This window comes from Mya arenaria, chromosome 4 (assembly GCF_026914265.1).
Source record: "Mya arenaria isolate MELC-2E11 chromosome 4, ASM2691426v1".
Taxonomy (NCBI): domain Eukaryota; kingdom Metazoa; phylum Mollusca; class Bivalvia; order Myida; family Myidae; genus Mya; species Mya arenaria.
This window is the reverse complement of record NC_069125.1, coordinates 47,639,836-47,662,610: the sequence shown is the minus strand read 5'-3', so window position 1 is coordinate 47,662,610 and position 22,775 is coordinate 47,639,836. Positions and strand designations below refer to the sequence as shown.

Here is a 22,775-nt window from a genome sequence, read left to right as displayed (position 1 = left end):
GCAAAAGAACGGTGTTAAATAGTTATTTTGAAGCAAACAAATGCATTGAGTGAGTCGGGAAGCCTAGTAAGAACGTGCATTGTTTTCACGAGATATTTAATACAGACATTATTTTGATCTAAAACAAGCGTCTTCGTAAACTAGCAATTTGTCTTTATTCGGTGCACAAGGTCGTTTCTTAAAATGATCGTTGAAACATATAGAAAACAGTGGTAATACTGGCCGAATCGAGGACGTTTTCCACTCAAAACAATGAACCGGGAAGCATGGACGAACCTGACACAACTGCCCGTGTTATAACAATCCTTTGGTTGGGCCGTTTTATGCTTATAACCATATTATGGGTGGCACGTCTAATGATTGTAACCACCCTTTGGGTGGCCCGTCTAATAATTATAACCATCATATGGATGACCCATCTAATGCCTATAACAATCCTTTGGTTGGGCCGTTTTATGCTTATAACCATATTATGGGTGGCACGTCTAATGCTTGTAACCACCCTTTGGGTGGCCCGTCTAATAATTATAACCATCATATGGATGACCCATCTAATGCCTATAACAATCCTTTGGTTGGGCCGTTTTATGCTTATAACCATATTATGGGTGGCACGTCTAATGCTTGTAACCACCCTATGGGTGCCCCGTCTAATAATTATAACCATCATATGGATGACCCATCTAATGCCTATAACAATCCTTTGGTTGGCCCGTTTTATGCTTATAACCATATTATGGGTGGCACGTCTAATGCTTGTAACCACCCTTTGGGTGGCCCGTCTAATAATTATAACCATCATATGGATGACCCATCTAATGCCTATAACAATCCTTTGGTTGGGCCGTTTTATGCTTATAACCATATTATGGGTGGCACGTCTAATGCTTGTAACCACCCTTTGGGTGGCCCGTCTAATAATTATAACCATCATATGGATGACCCATCTAATGCCTATAACAATCCTTTGGTTGGGCCGTTTTATGCTTATAACCATATTATGGGTGGCACGTCTAATGCTTGTAACCACCCTTTGGGTGGCCCGTCTAATAATTATAACCATCATATGGATGACCCATCTAATGCCTATAACAATCCTTTGGTTGGGCCGTTTTATGCTTATAACCATATTATGGGTGGCACGTCTAATGATTGTAACCACCCTTTGGGTGGCCCGTCTAATATTTATAACCATCATATGGATGACCCATCTTATGCCTATAACAATCATTTGGTTGGGCCGTTTTAGGCTTATAACCATATTATGGGTGGCACGTCTAATGCTTGTAACCACCCTTTGGGTGGCCCGTCTAATAATTATAACCATCATATGGATGACCCATCTAATGCCTATAACAATCATTTGGTTGGGCCGTTTTAGGCTTATAACCATATTATGGGTGGCACGTCTAATGCTTGTAACCACCCTTTGGGTGGCCCGTCTAATAATTATAACCATCATATGGATGACCCATCTAATGCCTATAACAATCATTTGGTTGGGCCGTTTTATGCTTATAACCATATTATGTGTGGAAAGTCTAATGCTTAAAACCACCCTATGGTTGCCCCGTTTTATGCTTATAACCATCCTATGCTTGCCCCGTTTAATGCTAATAACCACCCTATGGTTGGCCCGTTTTTTGCTTATAACCATCCTTTTGTTGGCCCGTTTTATTATTGTAACCATCCTGTGTTAGTCCGCTTAAAAGCCATCCTATGGTTGGCCCGTTTTATGCTTATAACCATCCTAATGTTGGCCCGTTTTATGCTTATAACCATTCTATTGTTGACCCGTTTTATGCTTATAACCATCCTATTGTTTGCCCGTCTTAAGCTTATAACAATCCTGTAGTTGGCCCATTTAATGATTATAGCCATCCTATTTTTGACCCGTTTTATGCTTATAACAATCCTATGATTTTGCCCGTTTTTGCTTATGACCATCATAAGGCTGAAACGTCTTTTGCTTAAAGCCATACTATGGGTGACATTTCCCATGCTTAAAGCCATCCTATGGGTGCCCGTCTAATGATTATAACCATCCTATTTTAGACCCGTTTAATGCTTATAACCAATCCTATGGTTTTGTCCGTTTTTGGTTATAACCGTCCTATGGGTGCCCGTCTAATGATTATAACCATCCTATTTTAGACCCGTTTAATGCTTATAACCAATCCTATGGTTTTGCCCGTTTTTGGTTATAACCGTCCTATGGTTGGCCCGTCTTATGCTAATAGCCATCCTATGGGTGGCCCTTATTATACTGATAGTCATTCTGTGGGTGAACCGTCTTATGTGTATAACCATCCTATTGATAGCCCGTCTTGTGCTTATAACCATCCAATGGTTGGCCCGTCTTATGCTTATAGCCATCCTATGGTGTATGTCTTATACTTATAACCATCCTATGAGTGGCCCATCTTATACTTATAGCCATCCTATGGGTGGCCTGTCTAATGCTTATAGCCATTCTGTGGGTGAACCGTCTTATGTGTATAACCATCATATTGATAGCCCGTCTTGTGCGTATAACCATCCTATAGGTGGCACGTTTTATTCTTATAACATCCTTAATCTTATATTGTTAAAGTCTTATTCGATTTAAAAGACAGAAGTTGGCCATCGTAGACTTTCAGGAATCGGTGCAACTGGTGTTTCACGTATGATTTTAAATACTCCCGTTTAATTTCTACGTCATTTAGAACGCTCCGTGATACTTCCAGACAAACGAACAGACGCCAAGGAATCGATGCCAATGATGTAAAAAGACTTTTCTTTAGTTTGAAGAACACCTCTTTCAAGAGTAAATCCTTTGCAACATGTTATATGGTTATATGGGTAGCGGCGAACTTAACGAAAGAAGATTTTATGAAATTTTGCATAGACAAGCATTTGCTTTTTAAAGGAAATTCCGTCGACGATATAAATACGTTTTGTTTGAAAATGATCCAGACTACCCAATCAACAATTAAGTGTGGCTTCTTGATGAAAGATTTTTCATACAAGATCTATTTAAAAAAATAATGAAAAATAGTGAAGAAAATTAACTTCGTGGTTACAAAATTGCAAATATATTTCACTGAAATAAAAGCAATAACCACAAAGCCACAATTCCCTGTTGATTTGATGACCATGAATTTGACACACAAACGTATCTTTATAATTAAAACGTCCACGAACGCCTTTATGAATGGGATTGGTTTGCATAAAAGTTTAATGCCTAGTTGGTGGATAATATATAGTGGTGATAGGAAAGTGATATCGAGGAAGCATTGTATGAGCCTTTGTTGAATCAATCTATTAATAAAGATGATGCCTATATTCATTGTATTCCTATCGAGTACCTCCCTTGTTTTAAATGACATACTGAATGCACAATGCGAGTAATAAGAGCCCTTCTTTGTTTAAAAACATGTTTAATGAATATTCCGATAATTGCCGTAAGCCTCAGTGTATTTCACTTGTTAATTGTTTAATGTTATTTTAGATTCAGGCAAATATTTTCTGAAGTTTGTCGTTCATATCTTTTCTGTTAAAACGATTGCTGATTTTTACTTTGCTTTTTTTTGTGCGTGTATTTGTTAATAGAGAAAATTATTAAACAATAATGTTGATGCGAAATGTCTCAGAATTATAAAACTCATATGGAGTATGTCGGTAAATATTGTGTAAATGTAGCACATTGCCTAACACGTCGCTCTATACAAGCAGGCGGGAATTCGGCAAGGTGGAAATTTGTCCTCAGTACTTTTTCCCTGTTTTTTTTTTTCTAAATGATTTAAGAGAGTCTTTATCAGCTAGGATTGAAGGCTACTAACATAGTCCATTGGATGCTTAAGCAATTCTGATGTTGAAGAGTTTCTCAGATTGTCTATGAGTTTCTATTCAAATTATATGGTGGAATGAGCTGAAAGACAGCATGGTCACCTTGCTATGCAGGGATGGTGGATTGCAAGTAAATACAACAAAACACCAAACTAGCCATGTTTAATAAACGAAAAGTAAGATATTGTTGATGATGTTTCATATCTGTAAAGATTCATCTTGTCTATTGGGAAAGAAAGGCAATGTTTGCAGTAGATGGTAATGTCAGTAAACTTAATTTTACTTTTATTTTGTTGTATGGTTTTGAAGTGTGGGGTATTGAAATTACTCAATTCACTGAAGAATGGCGTCCAATTGTCAATATTTTACATCATTCGATCCTTTTATACCGACTGTTCCAGTATGGATATACGTCAACCTGACTCTATATGATGCAAGGAGGAGCTAGACAGGGCCACTACACTAGCCGGCAACGTTTTGTATTAAATATCAACACACTTCTCAACAAAATACGTCTACAAGATTGTGTGTGTGTTTACTATCAACTACGAAAGCTCGTCTTCAGAATTTCATTGACATATGTTTGGAAAACTCGATTCTTTTAAGATAGTTAAAAATATCACATAGAGAACAAAATAAGTTCCATCAAAATGTGACAAAATTAAGAAAACCCCTTTTTGCATGGTGCTATGTGGAATTGGAAATTTCGGAGTCATTTCACTAATTTTATAACGGTAATTTGAATTAAACATTTTACAGTTTGCATTATACGGGAGTGAACTCTGGGGTTTTATAACAACCTCTAGATCGGGAACCTTGATAAAGTTCATTAAGTAGATAGAAGGCCTATATGGCTCATTGGAATTTATCCAAATATCAATATACACGATTAACGTAACCTAAATTTATTGTGTAACTGTGCCATCTGAACACTAAAATTTGAAATAAAGCATACATAACACAACAAACTGATCCTGTTTATAAAAAACCGATCGAAGTCTGAAGATTTTTCTTCCTAATATTGTAAATATAATTGAAAAATACGGTTTAAACATCCATCTAGAAACATTCAGCATTACTGGAATATTTCAGGGAAATACTACTATTGAGTTTATTACTATTTTATGTAAAACTACACATGAATGCTTATCAGTTCATCTTCGGTCTGACCGCGCTGATAATAGGTCTTTTATTTCAATTTCTTAATTATGCATGATAGTGCGCGTGAATTTTCAATATACTTATATTCCCCTCTTTAATATATTTTTATACCAAGAGTAACATTCGGTTCTAGTGAATATCCAGGTAGAGGTAGATAGCAGTTTTATTTTTCAGTTTTATTTACTCAAATCCTTCGAAACACAAACTTAAACATGATTTTTGTAAATAAAATATGATTTATTGTGATAACCATAAAAGTAATTCATATTTAAATCTCTTATAACTCGTAATGAAGTTAATATTATGCGAATTAAAGACAAAGAAAAGAGTGAGATTAGCTTAATCATGTTAAAAGGGACTTAAGAAGTTTCGTGAAACTAGGGCCAGGTAATAATTTTTTTAAGCCAGTTGTCTTTCTTTTTTAGCACTCGAGTATTTTTTTATATCTATACAGTTTTTTTTACATTAAAGATAACGCCTTTAATTCAATAAAGCCATACATTGGTTGTTTATCAAGTAACACCATTTTACCATTTCGGCTTCTTAGTAAGTTATTACCATTCAAATTATTACATTTGTTTACGAGTTGTTGATTGTTTCGTTTGTGCATTTTACTGTTTACTGATTATGAACCAGTTTTCCCCAGTACCAATTTGTCACCCATCCTGTAATTCCCTGTTAAGCAATTTCATTATGATGATTTTTCATACAATATGATCATAGTTCGTGTCCATGTGAAGCTTCAAAATAGGAAAACTACTACGGTGTTTTTTTTTTCTGAATACGTGCAATTTATCAACAATATTGAAATTGCATCAGATTGCGTATTGCTTCCAAAGGAGGATTTCCGATGTTTTACCGTTGGACAAATCTCCAAAGTAATCGCTTTTAAAATAGAAAAATGTTCGATGTTATAGAATAAAAAATGAAATAAAATATTTTTTGTTGTCAGCTGGGAACATATTTTAGAATCGTTTTTACTTCATGTCAATTTTCGAACATTTGCGAGTTCTTGGAATTGTGAATTTATTTCGGTGAATTTTAATGAGACGTCGCGCACCTAACGTTAAATTAAATTTGACGTTACGCGTACGCGCAGATATATCGGATCTGACACGAGTTGTCATTTAATACAATAATTTATTAAACGAGTTAATGAAATGTGTTAGTAAGTGAGCCTCTGGCGAGCTTACTAACAACTTTCATGGACGAATTTAATAAAAAATCTTGTATAAAATGACAACGAGTGTCAGATCTTTTTTATCACATGCTTAAAACGGTGTTTTTTTTATTACCAATTTAGTTCCAATTTCTAAACCCACTGTTTGACAGCCAAAGTACTTAAAGTTGAATGTCAACGATGCGCAATATAAATAGTTCCAAATGAAAATGACAAAAACAGCTAGCAGTTATCGAGTTTTAATTTTGATAAAGTGCTGAACAAGTAGCAAATATAAAAATGTGTAGTAAAATATCCAACAACATGAATAACGAACAATTTTAACCAAAGAAAACAATAAGTACACAATTTGATGACGTCACACTTAGAGTACATGCATTTACGCGGTTTATGTGACCTACATCGGTCTGTCAAGTTTTACTGTGTGCACGGATTTAAAAGTTATTCGCTGTCGCTTTCTACGATGATTTTGCAGCGTTTTCTTAGTGTACATGGATTTTCACAACATGCAGATGATTACGGCGAAGCCTTACTCTGTACTGCATGGATGTTGATGTTGAAAAAGTTCCACCAAGAATGTTTCCAGAGAACATGATGTTCTTGCCGTCATTGGATGTGTAATGAGATGCATGTGCTGCGGAATTCGTATTTGTGTATTGGTAACCGACAGCTGATTAAACTGGCAAGCAAATGGCATTGATTGCATATTGCATGTGTTTGTTAAGATGGAGATGTTTGAAATGTTCTCGTGTTGTTTGTCACTAATGTGGCTGTATTTGTTGACTGACTGACTGGATATTTCTGTGACAAGTGATCTGCATTATCTGGTTGGCGGAACATTGTTATCAGAAAGTTTTCGAACAAGATGCTTTCTGGCACTATGATTCGTTAGCCATTTGTCTCCCGGAAGTCCTACAGCTTCATTATTGAGGTAAGTATTTGTTGGCGTGTAAACCATTTTGTTTACAAACAATGCGGAGGAATATCTAGGTCGCGTGTGATAAGTCTAGCCAAAAGAAAGGTCTGATAATCATATGTTATCTTACACATGTGTAAGATAAAAATATTCGTAATGGGTATATTACACGTAAAAAAACAAGGGTAAACATGTGATAAAACGTTGTTATGCTATGTGATGCATATTCCACATTTAAGGAGAACATCGTTGTAAAACATTATTCTTTATACTTATGGTGCATAAAAATAAACAATACTGTGTTTCTTAACACGTTTTTATTTTTTTATTTATAGAAAAATAAGAATATTTTCCTTATTATGAAAATTTATTAAATAATAACTAAAACATAGAAGTATGGTTAAACTAATATCATTGTTATATGTGTGAATATAAATCTCATATTCATATTCATTACTATGTTACCGTGTAACACAGTTCTTTCCTTTTTAAAAAAGATCTTTTACCGATTCTGCACAACGAATAATTTCATTATGTACGTTGCACGGCAACGTTGTGGTGTCTTTTGCCTTTAGTTCTGTGATAATATACAATGGAGACGCTGCTGGGACGACTGCCCATTTTGTCTTCAAAAGCTTCAGACAAAACCACGGTACCACGTAAAGAAGAGTCCACCCTTACGTGATGTACCGATCTACTTTTGCATGACGTATGTAAAATAGACAAGGTCGTGTGTTTAATATTTACACCTCAACTTCCATTCCTTAAATGAACAGCCTTTCGGCATTGCGATTATCATCCGATGAACGTAACATCTTCGGACATCCTTCAGACTCCACACACTTTAACCATGCTGATTGCGTTCATACCCCGATAATGACATAAATCCCGCAATACATTCCTTAAATAGTAACTTGCATGTTTTCCCATCCTAAACATTCAATAGTTTGCTCCGATAACATGTAATCCTAGACGAAACATGTAAGGTTATGGTTGTTACGCCCAATTTACCAAAACTCATAGAAGCTGGTGTGTGCTTGACGTTGATTTGAGAACAAATGATAATGTAAGGTTTATTTCCTCAATATAAGAATACCTAAAATACCAATACATATTTTCAAAAAATACGATAGTATTAGAGGTATGCATATTTAGAAATAGATAAACATAAGGAAGATATAACAGTAAAAATGACTGGCAATTTTACAATAAATATATATATAAGGAAAAATTGACAAAATGAAAGGCACGAAACGAAAATTTAGCATGAAAAATACAGACAAAATGGACTATGTTTCCACACATATAATATATTGGTTCGAGACCCCCTTTCGCCCGGTAATACTCGATAAATCCTGAATATTTTCGAATGTAAATTCAGGGGGAAAATAAGCCCCTGATCTTAATCAATATGATAAGATTTATAATGTATGTTTTTTTGAAGAACGAATTCACGTGTTAAAACATTGAAGCATTATTCACATTGTAACTCAGTTTAAATCTGTGTTCAAAGGACTGGACACTAGTCCCCAAATCGGATAATACAGTATTTCTTCAAATATGCATATAATTGTCAATACGAGCTAGTATGTGGTCGATGATATATCATTTTACATAACTTAAAGAATTAACGCAATAATCATGTCGCCCCACAAGCTGTCTCAGCTGAGTTTTCCCGTTTAGAAATAGCGCGGAATGGTTTCCCCGCTTAGAAATAGTGTGGAATGGTTTCCCCGTTTAGAAATAGCGCGGAATGGTTTCCCCGTTTAGAAATAGCGCGGAATGGTTTCCCCGTTTAGAAATAGTGTGAAATGGTTTCCCCGTTTAGAAATAGCGCGGAATGGTGTCCCCGTTTAGAAATAGCGCGGAATGGTTTCCCCGTTTAGAAATAGCGCGGAATGGTTTCCCCGTTTAGAAATAGCGCGGAATGGTTTTCCCGTTTAGAAATAACGCTGAATGTTTTTTCGGACACCTTGCAAGTCACCTGATCATTTCACACACTTACCCGTCAATAAGTGTTTTAGCCAACTCGCTGTCATTTCAAGCAGTGATTATCTCTTTCAGAAGTTTCCATCTATCTCATCACCAATGCTGATATGTCGGCTCTGTGTCTACATTGTTTTGCAGCAGTGTTCTGTTTCCTTGCGCTGTTCATCCTTTTGGTAAGCCATGAAATTAGTTTATTTAGCATGCAAAAGTCAGATGATAAATGGCGGTATACTTACCGCCGCTATTTAAAATTAACTGGGTATATCTACCCAGTAGATTTGGAATTGTAAAAATACGCCAAATACTGCGAAAGAAAAATGTGTAGTTTGTGATCTAATAATCAGTAAGTCAGATTCAATACATTGTACCCAACGCTATCAATTTAATGTAAGTTTTTGATAATTTTCTTTTTCTCTTGCAATTATGTCATCTAGTATCCAGTCCCTTTAAAGTCAAGAATTAATAATGTGTTTTTCAAGACGTACAAACGTAGTATTTTTAATACACTATAGTGTATTTAGATTGTATAAGAAACAACAAATATTGAGGAATATCTTGAATTGATTTCTTTTAAATATCTTATAAATCGTTTTACTTCAAATGTACTAAGAATTAATTACTTATAACAAAAAATCGTTGTTTCAATGTTGAAATAAATAACCGTGTTTGTTTCTCATGATGTTGAATGGTGAATATTGCTAGTTTATCGAATCTGAAACTTTCAAGGAAACAGGGCAGGAGGAAGTATATTCAACAATCTTATGATGGGGTCAAATGTAGAAGAAGTTTAACAATAAGTGAAATCTAAGCACGAATCTGTACTTGAGAAAATAGCATCATTTTTGTAAATAAGCTGTTCTGTTTTGTTCAGTTATGTTCTTATTTTGTAAATAGCTGCTCTGTTTTACTCAGTACTGCTCTGTTCTTATTTTGTAAAACTTATTATGCAATATTTAATAAATAATTTAGAACTTTGTTTTTGCCTAATACATTTTCACTTTGTGTTCGATGAAGGTACCCATATCCGGCATGTGAGTACAATCAATGCGATAAAAGCATAAGCAGCATGTCCAGCTGCTAGTGATTTGTAATCACCAACAAGTCCGCTTCAAAACAATGAATATGAAAAGTAGGTCATGATCTGATATGGTATAACCCTGTTTTTATTCAGTGTCCATTCGGAACTACTCGGCCATTTTATCGAAAACAACCTCGGATGTATGCCGGTACATCAGCTTAAGTAGTTCGTATTTTTTTAATTATACCATTAAATAAATGTAGTGTTTTAGAGTTGCATTTTTATATCTAAATTCAAATTGATTGCCATTGAAGTGTATTATTGCAAACATAACTTAGATTCCCAAGAGTTAAGTCATAAAGTTTAACTGCTGAATAAAATTACTACGCGATCTATTTGCAGCGGACTTAAACGTACCACTTTTTGAGTATGTAAACCGTCCAACTACATCCGAGGTTGTTTTCGATAAAAATGGCCGAGGAGTTCCGAATTTTCGGTGTCATGCGTTTAATAACACAGAAGAACACGAATGTATCTCTTGAGTCGTCACTTCCGATTCGGGGAGTTCTGCCCTATAATGTTTCTGGGCAAAAACATTTGTTGAAATGAAATAGTTCACATTGCAAGTGTTCATTTCAAGTAAATAATAACACAGACTGATTTTAGAATGCGCTCGACAACCTTCCAATAAGAACTTCTTCTGAAGTGCTGAAGAGATATTTCTTGTAAATTCGGTTTAATTGAACTAATTTTCAAAACGCAAGAAAAATATGAAGGCGGTTTCTTTATTCTTTATTCATAAACTAATAACGTTCTTTTTCTGTGCGAAGAAAGTGTCATCTTTGTAACAAGGTGATAATTGAAGCAAAATACAAAATTCAGTTATAAAACCAAATGATGAATAATGAAAGTTTAAAAAGGCATTTAACATGCAGTTAGGACATAATTAAATGATAAACAGCTGTCTTAATTTACACATTAACTGTATCTGCCATAGCCGCTTGTGTAACATTATAAGTATCTTCCATGGAGGAGAGTGCAGCATTGTTTCTTGAACGGAGCGTGAAAAGCAAATTATGGTGCCATTTGAAGCGAGAAATAATTAATTAAGATTTTAAATATTGCCACAAGACAAAGTTTCCATGATGCTACAGACGTCGGTCTTCAACTAGGGAGGTAATTGTGTGATGACAATAAAAAAGGATTCCAAAAGGGTACTTGTTTTATCTTTGCCCGAAGGCAAGATAAAAAATTCTAGCATGGTCAATTTTTTGGATCCACTAATCTGAGGTGGTAGAAATGATCATCTCCACTCCAGCTCAGGGCGTTTTGCGGAAACGAGCGCGAGGGTTTCGGAGAATCTTACACGAGCGGCCAAGATAGATGTTTTTCCCCAACCTCAGTTAAAAAAGTATTATTCGCTGGAACTCTTATGTGCGTAGTGAAAATCATTCGCGTATTAATATGTGAAAATTTGTTGTTGTTATAGATATGCGCTCTGTGATACATATAAATAGTAAAATTATTCTTTAAATAGTTCTGATGAGAATGCAGCATTATTTCTTGAATGGTGTGAAAACATGTTTTGGTGCCATTTGAATCGAGACATGATTTATTTGGATTTTAAATATTGCCTAAGACAAGGTTTCCATGGTGCTAGAGACGATGGTCTTCAACAAGGTTGGAAATTGCGTTATCTAGGGGAAATATAAATGTTATTTTGAATAACTTCATACAGCAAAATATAAGAATGTTTCTCTTGTCGTTAATGCGGGAATTTCTGGGAATTTCTATCACAAGTATATTTCAAATAGATTTAAATAATAATCCGGAGCAAAGGTTTCAATTCACTGTCTCGCTTGTCAGTTCCATCCGCTTTGCCAAGCCTGACCTCACTGATGACTCTGCCAGTGTTACCGACATTAACAGTAACATGTGTCTGGATCAACAATTCGCTTCAGATATACCATGTCACTGCATTGCAGATTCGCGACATAAACCTCAGATACACTCTGAGGACAGTGAAAAAGGATCATGGCTACTTTGAGCCTTGCAGCTCATCTTATTGCTTTTTATCACTATGGGTTTTTTTTCTCGTTTATTCTTCATGCAGTTTGTTCCGAATATTTGTTTGAAACGCCCCCATTATTTCCACTTCTTGTACGTCTTGGAGTCGGCTAATTTAGATAAGCCTTTAGGACTTTTGCCATTGAAAGTACTTTTCAAAAACCCGGGTTTTTTAAATGCTCCTTCAAAGAATTTTGTAGTACCGTTCAAAACCGTTTTAGGCCGTGGACTAATGTCAGTTGCACTGTTGGACGTTGAGTCCATTTCCTGAACAACACAAGAAATAGTTCCGTTGCCAATATGAGTCTCAGCTTCAGTTTCAATTTCGGTGGTTGACTCTCCATTAATTGTTTCACTGACATCTTCTAGAACAACATCGCGTGCAGTGTTTGGCATGACTTGTTCATTATCTGAGTCAGCTCTGGAACTTTGCCCTCCCCCGAGCTTCAAAAAAGGAATTTTGGCCACAGGAGTTCCAGCCGTTGGAATTATATTGTTTCTTTTCTTTATGCCATTTAAAATTCCATTTAATGCACCATTCTTAAGTTTTGATTTTAACCCCGCCTTGAGCCGTTGCCATTTTTCAGTCTGTTCAAACTTCTTTCTGCGCAGTTTGAGTTTTTCGCGTGACTGCGCATGTGTGTAATAGACCGTAAAATTATTCACAATAACAGGAACGGAAAGAGCGATAACCAGCACGCCGCTGATGGCACACAGACCACCAACACAGTAACCAAGTCCGGACGTTGGTTTGACGTCACCGTAACCAACTGTTGTCATGGTGATCAACGCCCACCAGAATGCTAACGGGATGGTTTCGAATTCCGATTCAATATTCGAGAATATTTCCATATAATACTCGAGACATGCAAATATTATTACACCAATTATAAGCACAATGAGCAGTAAGAAAAGTTCTTTTGTGCTTGCTCTGATCGTAAATATCAATATTTTTAAAGCCAGAAAATGTTTCATTAACACGAAAATGCGAAAAATTCGTAACACTCGCGTTGCAAAAAGAACCCTTACCAAGAGAAAGACTTTGATGGGATCTGGATGGACCATCACTATCAGTATTCCGATGTAGTAAGGTATCAAACATAACATCTCAATAACAATCAACGGACTTTTGAAAAACTTAGTCTTATTTGGCGAAGCGAGGAGTTTGATCACGAACTCAATGAAGAAGTAAGCATTGCATGAGTTGTCAATGATGAGCAGGATGTCGTTGGGTGTGACGTCGGTGAAGATGTCCATCTCCCGCCGCAGGTCATCGCTGGTGATATTGAGGTCGGTTTTAGAGGCGTGGACGAATACGGAGCCAAAGTAGGGCAGCGTCTCTATCACGAACACCGTGATTGACACCAGCACAACAAACAGCGAGATGACGGCGAATGCCTGCAAATAGATAGTGAATGATTCAGTCATTTATTAAGTATTATAATATGGAAACTACAGGGGCAATCATAATAGACAAAACTCTTATAGGCACGGAGAACAAAACGTGCAAGTCGTTTATCAGACTGCTGGAGCTACTGCATTAAAACGGTCAAGTACATCCTCAGTGAAAGCGCAAAACGCTGGTAAATGCAAGGTACATTACTCAAAATATCAAAGTCAGAGTTACGGTTCACGCAAGATGTATCCATAGCAGTGGTGTGTTGGGAATATTCAAATACGAACACGATTATTGTAAGTGGTTTCTAAAAAATGACAAATATGAGTATAACGGTTTTCGCACAACTACGGCAACTTTATCAGGGATAAGGAGGCTAAGTCAATTCGTTACAAATTTGTTTGCCGTGACTCAAGAGACTTTGAATACATGTTTCGATATCCAAAATAGAGAAAATGCAACTATTATTTAAATCCGCCCTTGTTTACAGTCTCCTAGACCTACGCGGAGTAAATACGCCGTAATTGAACTAGTTCACAGCTCAAGAGGGTTTATTCTGGTTCATGTTTAAAGAACAATCAACGTCTCAAATAACATTGAATTATCTTATCCAAAATATACGCATATTTGTTTTCTCCGAATCAATGGTTCAAATAAGACAATGCTTAAAAGGTGACAAAGTTGCCTTTGTAAATTTAACGAGCCTATTGCTCATTACAAAGTTTGTATAACATAATTCCGGTTATGACGTCAAAGTAATGGACAGGCTAGCAGAAATCATTAATAGTTTATCCGTATAATTATCTATATTTGTTTAATCGGCTACAGGAAATCCATATTAAGGTAAATAACACCTCCCGCGGTATTTGACTTCGGTAAAGGTGTTTGCCGAGCCGGTTTTATATAGAAACAAGACCCTCATCACTTGTTTTTAATAATGAAAGACATATATTTGTATTATGAATTATTAAGTTGATGATTGAAAAATTGTGTGCTATAGATATTAAAAGTAAACGCTGGCCCCAATATCACAAAAATGCTCAAATCAAATCTCAATCTTAACTCATTTTACCACATAAAAGCATAGCATGTATAAAAAAATCTTGCATATTTTTATACTTTTTCAAAAACATGTTTTTTCTCATAGAATTTTTGATAAAAAGATTCTGACAATATCAAAAGAAAATAAATTCGAAACAAAAAAACTTGAGTAATTGTTAAAAGGCAATGCACTGTACTCCATTACAAGTTTGACTTACAAGTTTGACTAAAGAATGTTTTCCCCTTGGAATCTAGACCAAAAATTTAATCAACAGACTCAATGAGATTTTAAAATGTGTAAAAACATATACCATTTCCAAAACCTTTTGATGCTATGTGGTAAAACGAGTTGAGACTGATATTTAGATTTGACTGAAGTATATTCATGATAATGGGGCCTGGGGCCAAGCTTACGAACAGTCTCAAGTCCGGGTCTAGACTCAGACTCAGAAAGTATTTTTATATTGGAAAAAAAAATCAGATTTATTCCATTTCTTTTACGAAATGAATGTAAATAATAGTAAAGCATTCAAGTATATATTTTTTTCAGCAAATTTTACCATAAACGCTTTGATAGAAGTAAGTTACAATGAAAATAAGTTTTGCCATATTAAGTCTTAAGTCTGAACTCCGACTTGAGACTGTTCGTACTCACTGCCCCAGCTGCCCATTCTGTTTTATGTTCCCTATATTTTGCATACATTCTTTTGCAAATGAAATGATAAATGTTAAAATGAATGTGACAGTAATTGTCCATGAGATACTTAGTCACTTGAACGTATACAAAGTGTACACAGCGGGGATTAGAGGGACCGTAAATTGTCTTCTTTGAAACGCGCAAGATCTGATAATTTCGTCTGTAAGTCGTGTATTTGGTGAATTTTATAAAAACAATGATAATTTTTTCGAGTACTCGAGTAATGATTTAGTATTCGGGTACTCGTTGCCTTCCCTAATACAAATAAAAAGTGTTTCTAGTGAACGATCTAACTGTTTATCGTTAGATACAGTAGCTTTTTTGATAACTTCTCCTAAAACACATTACAAATACGATCTATCATCGCACACCATAGACTTCACATTGTAATTGAACGAGTTCAAGAGGTGGACGGACTTATATTCTGGACGAGTTGAATAAAATTGTTTATAATATGAAGACGGAAATCAGATTTAAATCACGTTTTTCTCTTATGATTTATATGAAAAATTAAATACTTTATTTAAATAACTTTTAATCATTAAAACAAAATGAGAAATTAGCGTATGACTTGCTGGAAGATATCTAATTAATCAATCTTTTTTCCAATTTAATTGTTAACAAACATGAAGACTGATGGATTTTTCAAACGATATGATAACATAACATAACATAACATAACATAAAGTTTATTCTGATGTAAGCATGTACAGCTTATTATCAATCAAACAATTTTTCAAATATACATGTATGTAAATGGTATGCAGTCAAACAATAACATAGATATTACGTATGTGTAATTCAGAAAAATCACGCGATGGTTATATTACCCCGTAAGAAATGTAGAGCATGTGATAAATAAATGATATAACATCATATACATGAGTGGTCATTCAACATGGAATAAATTTAACAAGTTTGATAAAATTGATGAAAATCGAACCAGAGGAAGACATTTTGTATATAATACCCGACCACGAGCGTGATGTTCTTGTTACATGTACATTATAAATAGTTTGATAATTTAGGGTCTTACATACCTACATTTAAACTAGATCTAGATTCCTTTAAATAAACTATTTATAAAACAAAACTATGTTTTCCCTATGTTATTTTTAGGATGTATGTTTTAAGATTTGTTTAGAATGTCATTAAATTATGTATTCCATATACAGCAGTTTTAGATAAACATGATAATTATAAAATTTGAGATTGAAACTATTACTGAACAAAGTCTTAGTCATGGAAATCGAATAACACGTGTTCCGGACATTACTTACGCTCAATGATTAATTATTTATATCAATTAGCACGAAATGACGTCAGTATGGTCACCCGCCCGAGGCCGACAGGTCATGTGTCCTATTGAACTTGATTCGAGGATCGAAGCGTATATGTCGGTCAATAAAATATTGAAATAACAGTACTGTGACAAATGCACTTTAAAATTGATTCATATTAGTGTTAATCAATTTAACCAGAATCAAATTAGGCCTAAAAAAAATTATATCGTAGAGATACATTCATAACAGTATATGAATCAAGTCAAGTCAAGTCAATTTTCCTTTATTTCACTCATTCCAATACAAACATAGATAAATGAGGTAATATCAAATGATAAATGTAACAAAGGCAAACGAGTGAAATGGGTACATTTAAATATTTGATTTCTTATATTACACATGTTTGACAATGAGTATTATAAATAGTAAATTGGCAGTGTAATCAATTTGGTTAAATTATTGTCACATATATTAGTGAATAAATAGATGGAGAGTCAATAAAATATCGTAGCAATTAGACACATAATGGCTCAATTCTGTATATGTCAACAGGCAACTATTATGATCTCAATAAAATTGCTTTAACAAACAGTATTAAGTTAAACATCTGTATTTTATTCCGGGTATTTATAAGTTTCTCTAGTTTGAAAGTATTCGGCCCGTCCGACTCAGGCCAATCGGAACACCGCAGCCATTTTCCATCGAAAACAACTTCGGAAGTGTGCCTCTGCATCAGAAGAAGTAGTTCGTAAAATTTTAAATAATAGCAATAATTAATTGTTGTGTTTTAACGTGTATTTTGTATAGCTACGTTCAAAATGATTCCCAGTGAGATTTTTTTTGCACAAATAATTAAGATTCGTAAGAGTTAGTTTATACTTATTTATTTTACAACGATTGTGAAACAAGTTATTACAGCATTATATTAATCACTCTCGCTGACACGATGTTACGCGCGAGTGGGGTCTTGTATTCGTAAGAATTAGGTCCTTAGGCTTAACTGTTTAATTGAAATAACTCAGCGATCTTCTTGCAGCGTAGTTAAATGTTAAGAATTCTGACAACGTAAACAGTCCAGACACATCCGGAATTGTTTTTGATGGAAAGTGGCCGAGGTGTTCCGAATGAGAGCAATGTAAATTTTGTCATTTTTGGGCGCCAGCCATGTTTTCGCTTTTGTACTCACAAATAGTGTATCTAAACTCTTCTTGAATCTGATAATCAAGTGTTGTGTCTAACTGTCTCTGTAATACCTATGTTGATTGGTCGTAATGATCTTAGAAGGCATTGATATGCTTTTATAATCGTTTGATATAAACATTTCTGATAATGATTTGTACTGAAATAGTAACATTTATACACGGTGTATGGAAATGAGTTGTACTGAAATAGTAACATTTATACACGGTGTATGGAAATGAGTTGTACTGAAATAGTAACATTTATACACAGTGTATGGAAATGAGTTGTACTGAAATAGAAACATTTATACACGGTGTATGGAAATGAGTTGTACTGAAATAGTAACATTTATAAACGGTGGATAGAATTGAAAACGTAAAAATGATTTAGCGTAACTAATGAAATAAAAATTCGTTGGAAAACCGGTAAAATTGTTTTAAGAAATCTTGAAAACAGACATGAAAACAAACACTCAAAATAAAGTGCCATCGATAAACTACAAGAGTTCCATGGGTACTCATGAGCTATATCTTACTGTTCATCCTATATTACTCATCAGCTATATCTTACTGTTCATCCTATATTACTCATCAGCTATATCTTACTGTTCATTCTATATTACTTATCAGTAATATCTTACTGTTCATCCTATATTACTTATCAGTAATATCTTACTGTTCATCCTATATTTCTTATCAGTAATATCTTACTGTTCATCCTATATTACTTATCAGTAATATCTTACTGTTCATCCTATATTACTCATGAGCTATATCTTACTGTTCATCCTATATTACTCATCAGCTATATCTTACTGTTCATCCTATATTACTCATAAGCTATATCTTACTGTTCATCCTATATTACTCATCAGTAATATCTTACTGTTCATCCTATATTACTCATGAGCTATATCTTACTGTTCATCCTATATTACTCATCAGTAATATCTTACTGTTCATCCTATATTACTCATGAGCTATATCTTACTGTTCATCCTATATTACTCATGAGCTATATCTTACTGTTCATCCTATATTACTCATTAGCTATATCTTACTGTTCATCCTATATTACTCATCAGCTATATCTTACTGTTCATCCTATATTACTCATCAGTAATATCTTACTGTTCATCCTATATTACTCATGAGCTATATCTTACTGTTCATCCTATATTACTCATCAGTAATAACTTACTGTTCATCCTATATTACTCATCAGTAATACCTTACTGTTCATCCTATATTACTCATCAGTAATATCGTACTGTTCATCCTATATTACTCATTAGTAATACCTTACCGTTCATCCTATATTACTCATCAGTAATATCTTACTGTTCATCCTATATTACTCATCAACTATATCTTACTGTTCATCCTATATTACTCATAAGCTATATCTTACTGTTCATCCTATATTACTCATAAGCTATATCTTACTGTTCATCCTATATTACTCGTCAGCTATATCTTACTGTTCATCCTATATTACTCGTCAGCTATATCTTACTGTTCATCCTATATTACTCGTCAGCTATATCTTACTGTTCATCCTATATTACTCGTCAGCTATATCTTACTGTTCATCCTATATTACTCATAAGCTATATCTTACTGTTCATCCTATATTACTCGTCAGCTATATCTTACTGTTCATCCTATATTACTCATCAGTAATATCTTACTGTTCATCCTATATTACTCATCAGTAATATCTTACTGTTCATCCTATATTACTCATCAACTATATCTTACTGTTCATCCTATATTACTCATAAGCTATATCTTACTGTTCATCCTATATTACTCATCAGCTATATCTTACTGTTCATCCTATATTACTCATCAGCTATATCTTACTGTTCATCCTATATTACTCATAAGCTATATCTTACTGTTCATCCTATATTACTCGTCAGCTATATCTTACTGTTCATCCTATATTACTCGTCAGCTATACCTTACTGTTCATCCTATATTACTCATCAGTAATATCGTACTGTTCATCCTATATTACTCATCAGTAATACCTTACCGTTCATCCTATATTACTCATCAGTAATATCTTACTGTTCGTCCTATATTACTCATCAACTATATCTTACTGTTCATCATATATTACTCATAAGCTATATCTTACTGTTCATCCTATATTACTCGTCAGCTATATCTTACTGTTCATCCTATATTACTCATAAGCTATATCTTACTGTTCATCCTATATTACTCGTCAGCTATACCTTACTGTTCATCCTATATTACTCATCAGTAATATCGTACTGTTCATCCTATATTACTCATTAGTAATACCTTACCGTTCATCCTATATTACTCATCAGTAATATCTTACTGTTCATCCTATATTACTCATCAACTATATCTTACTGTTCATCCTATATTACTCATAAGCTATATCTTACTGTTCATCCTATATTACTCGTCAGCTATATCTTACTGTTCATCCTATATTACTTATCAGTAATATCTTACTGTTCATCCTATATTACTCATGAGCTATATCTTACTGTTCATCCTATATTACTCATCAGCTATATCTTACTGTTCATCCTATATTACTTATTAGTAATATCTTACTGTTCATCCTATATTACTCATGAGCTATATCTTACTGTTCATCCTATATTACTCATCAGTAATATCTTACTGTTCATCCTATATTACTCATGAGCTATATCTTACTGTTCATCCTATATTACTCATGAGCTATATCTTACTGTTCATCCTATATTACTCATCAGCTATATCTTACTGTTCATCCTATATTACTCATCAGCTATATCTTACTGTTCATCCTATATTACTCATCAGTAATATCTTACTGTTCATCCTATATTACTCATGAGCTATATCTTACTGTTCATCCTATATTACTCATCAGTAATATCTTACTGTTCATCCTATATTACTCATCAGTAATATCTTACTGTTCATCCTATATTACTCATCAGTAATATCTTACTGTTCATCCTATATTACTCATTAGTAATACCTTACTGTTCATCCTATATTACTCATCAGTAATATCTTACTGTTCATCCTATATTACTCATCAACTATATCTTACTGTTCATCCTATATTACTCATAAGCTATATCTTACTGTTCATCCTATATTACTCATAAGCTATATCTTACTGTTCATCCTATATTACTCGTCAGCTATATCTTACTGTTCATCCTATATTACTCATCAGCTATATCTTACTGTTCATCCTATATTACTCGTCAGCTATATCTTACTGTTCATCCTATATTACTCGTCAGCTATATCTTACTGTTCATCCTATATTACTCGTCAGCTATATCTTACTGTTCATCCTATATTACTCGTCAGCTATATCTTACTGTTCATCCTATATTACTCATCAGCTATATCTTACTGTTCATCCTATATTACTCGTCAGCTATATCTTACTGTTCATCCTATATTACTCATCAGCTATATCTTACTGTTCATCCTATATTACTCGTCAGCTATATCTTACTGTTCATCCTATATTACTCGTCAGCTATATCTTACTGTTCATCATATATTACTCGTCAGCTATATCTTACTGTTCATCCTATATTACTCATAAGCTATATCTTACTGTTCATCCTATATTACTCGTCAGCTATATCTTACTGTTCATCCTATATTACTCGTCAGCTATATCTTACTGTTCATCCTATATTACTCATCAGCTATATCTTACTGTTCATCCTATATTACTCATAAGCTATATCTTACTGTTCATCCTATATTACTCGTCAGCTATATCTTACTGTTCATCCTATATTACTCGTCAGCTATACCTTACTGTTCATCCTATATTACTCATCAGTAATATCGTACTGTTCATCCTATATTACTCATTAGTAATACCTTACCGTTCATCCTATATTACTCATCAGTAATATCTTACTGTTCATCCTATATTACTCATCAACTATATCTTACTGTTCATCCTATATTACTCATAAGCTATATCTTACTGTTCATCCTATATTACTCGTCAGCTATATCTTACTGTTCATCCTATATTACTCGTCAGCTATATCTTACTGTTCATCCTATATTACTCATAAGCTATATCTTACTGTTCATCCTATATTACTCGTCAGCTATACCTTACTGTTCATCCTATATTACTCATCAGTAATATCGTGCTGTTCATCCTATATTACTCATTAGTAATACCTTACTGTTCATCCTATATTACTCGTCAGCTATATCTTACTGTTCATCCTATATTACTCATCAACTATATCTTACTGTTCATCCTATATTACTCATAAGCTATATCTTACTGTTCATCCTATATTACTCGTCAGCTATATCTTACTGTTCATCCTATATTACTCATAAGCTATATCTTACTGTTCATCCTATATTACTCGTCAGCTATACCTTACTGTTCATCCTATATTACTCATCAGTAATATCGTACTGTTCATCCTATATTACTCATTAGTAATACCTTACTGTTCATCCTATATTACTCATAAGCTATATCTTACTGTTCATCCTATATTACTCGTCAGCTATATCTTACTGTTCATCCTATCCATCCGTCATCTACTAGTATATCTTACTGTTCATCCTATCCATCCACCAGCTATATCTTACTGTTCATCCTATCCATCCATCATCTACTAGTATATCTTACTGTTCATCCTATCCATCCACCAGCTATATCTTACTGTTCATCCTATCCATCCACCAGCTATATCTTACTGTTCATCCTATCCATCCACCAGCTATATCTTACTGTTCATCCTATCCATCCACCAGCTATATCTTACTGTTCATCCTATCCATCCACCAGCTATATCTTACTGTTCATCCTATATTACCATATTGTTCATACTCTTTTACCATACTGGGTGCCCACTATTATCTTACAATTCATCCTTTATAACCTCCCTGTTCATCCGTTGTTACTATACGTTTGATCCTTGTTACCATACCTTTGATCCTGCTTCTTATACTGCTATTAAAACACATGTTTA

The 22,775-nt window shown here is 34.2% G+C and overlaps 1 protein-coding gene across 1 annotated transcript in view; it reads right to left on the bottom strand.

Moving 5' to 3' along the window:
- Positions 1-12,237: 12,237 nt before the first annotated feature.
- Positions 12,238-22,775, bottom strand: part of LOC128230878 (potassium voltage-gated channel protein Shaw-like) — a 32,848-nt gene continuing 22,310 nt past the window's right edge. The window contains exon 2 of the mRNA XM_052943305.1: positions 12,238-13,557. Coding sequence (XP_052799265.1) covers positions 12,238-13,557 — 1,320 coding nt within the window. The remainder of the gene's footprint in view (positions 13,558-22,775) is intronic.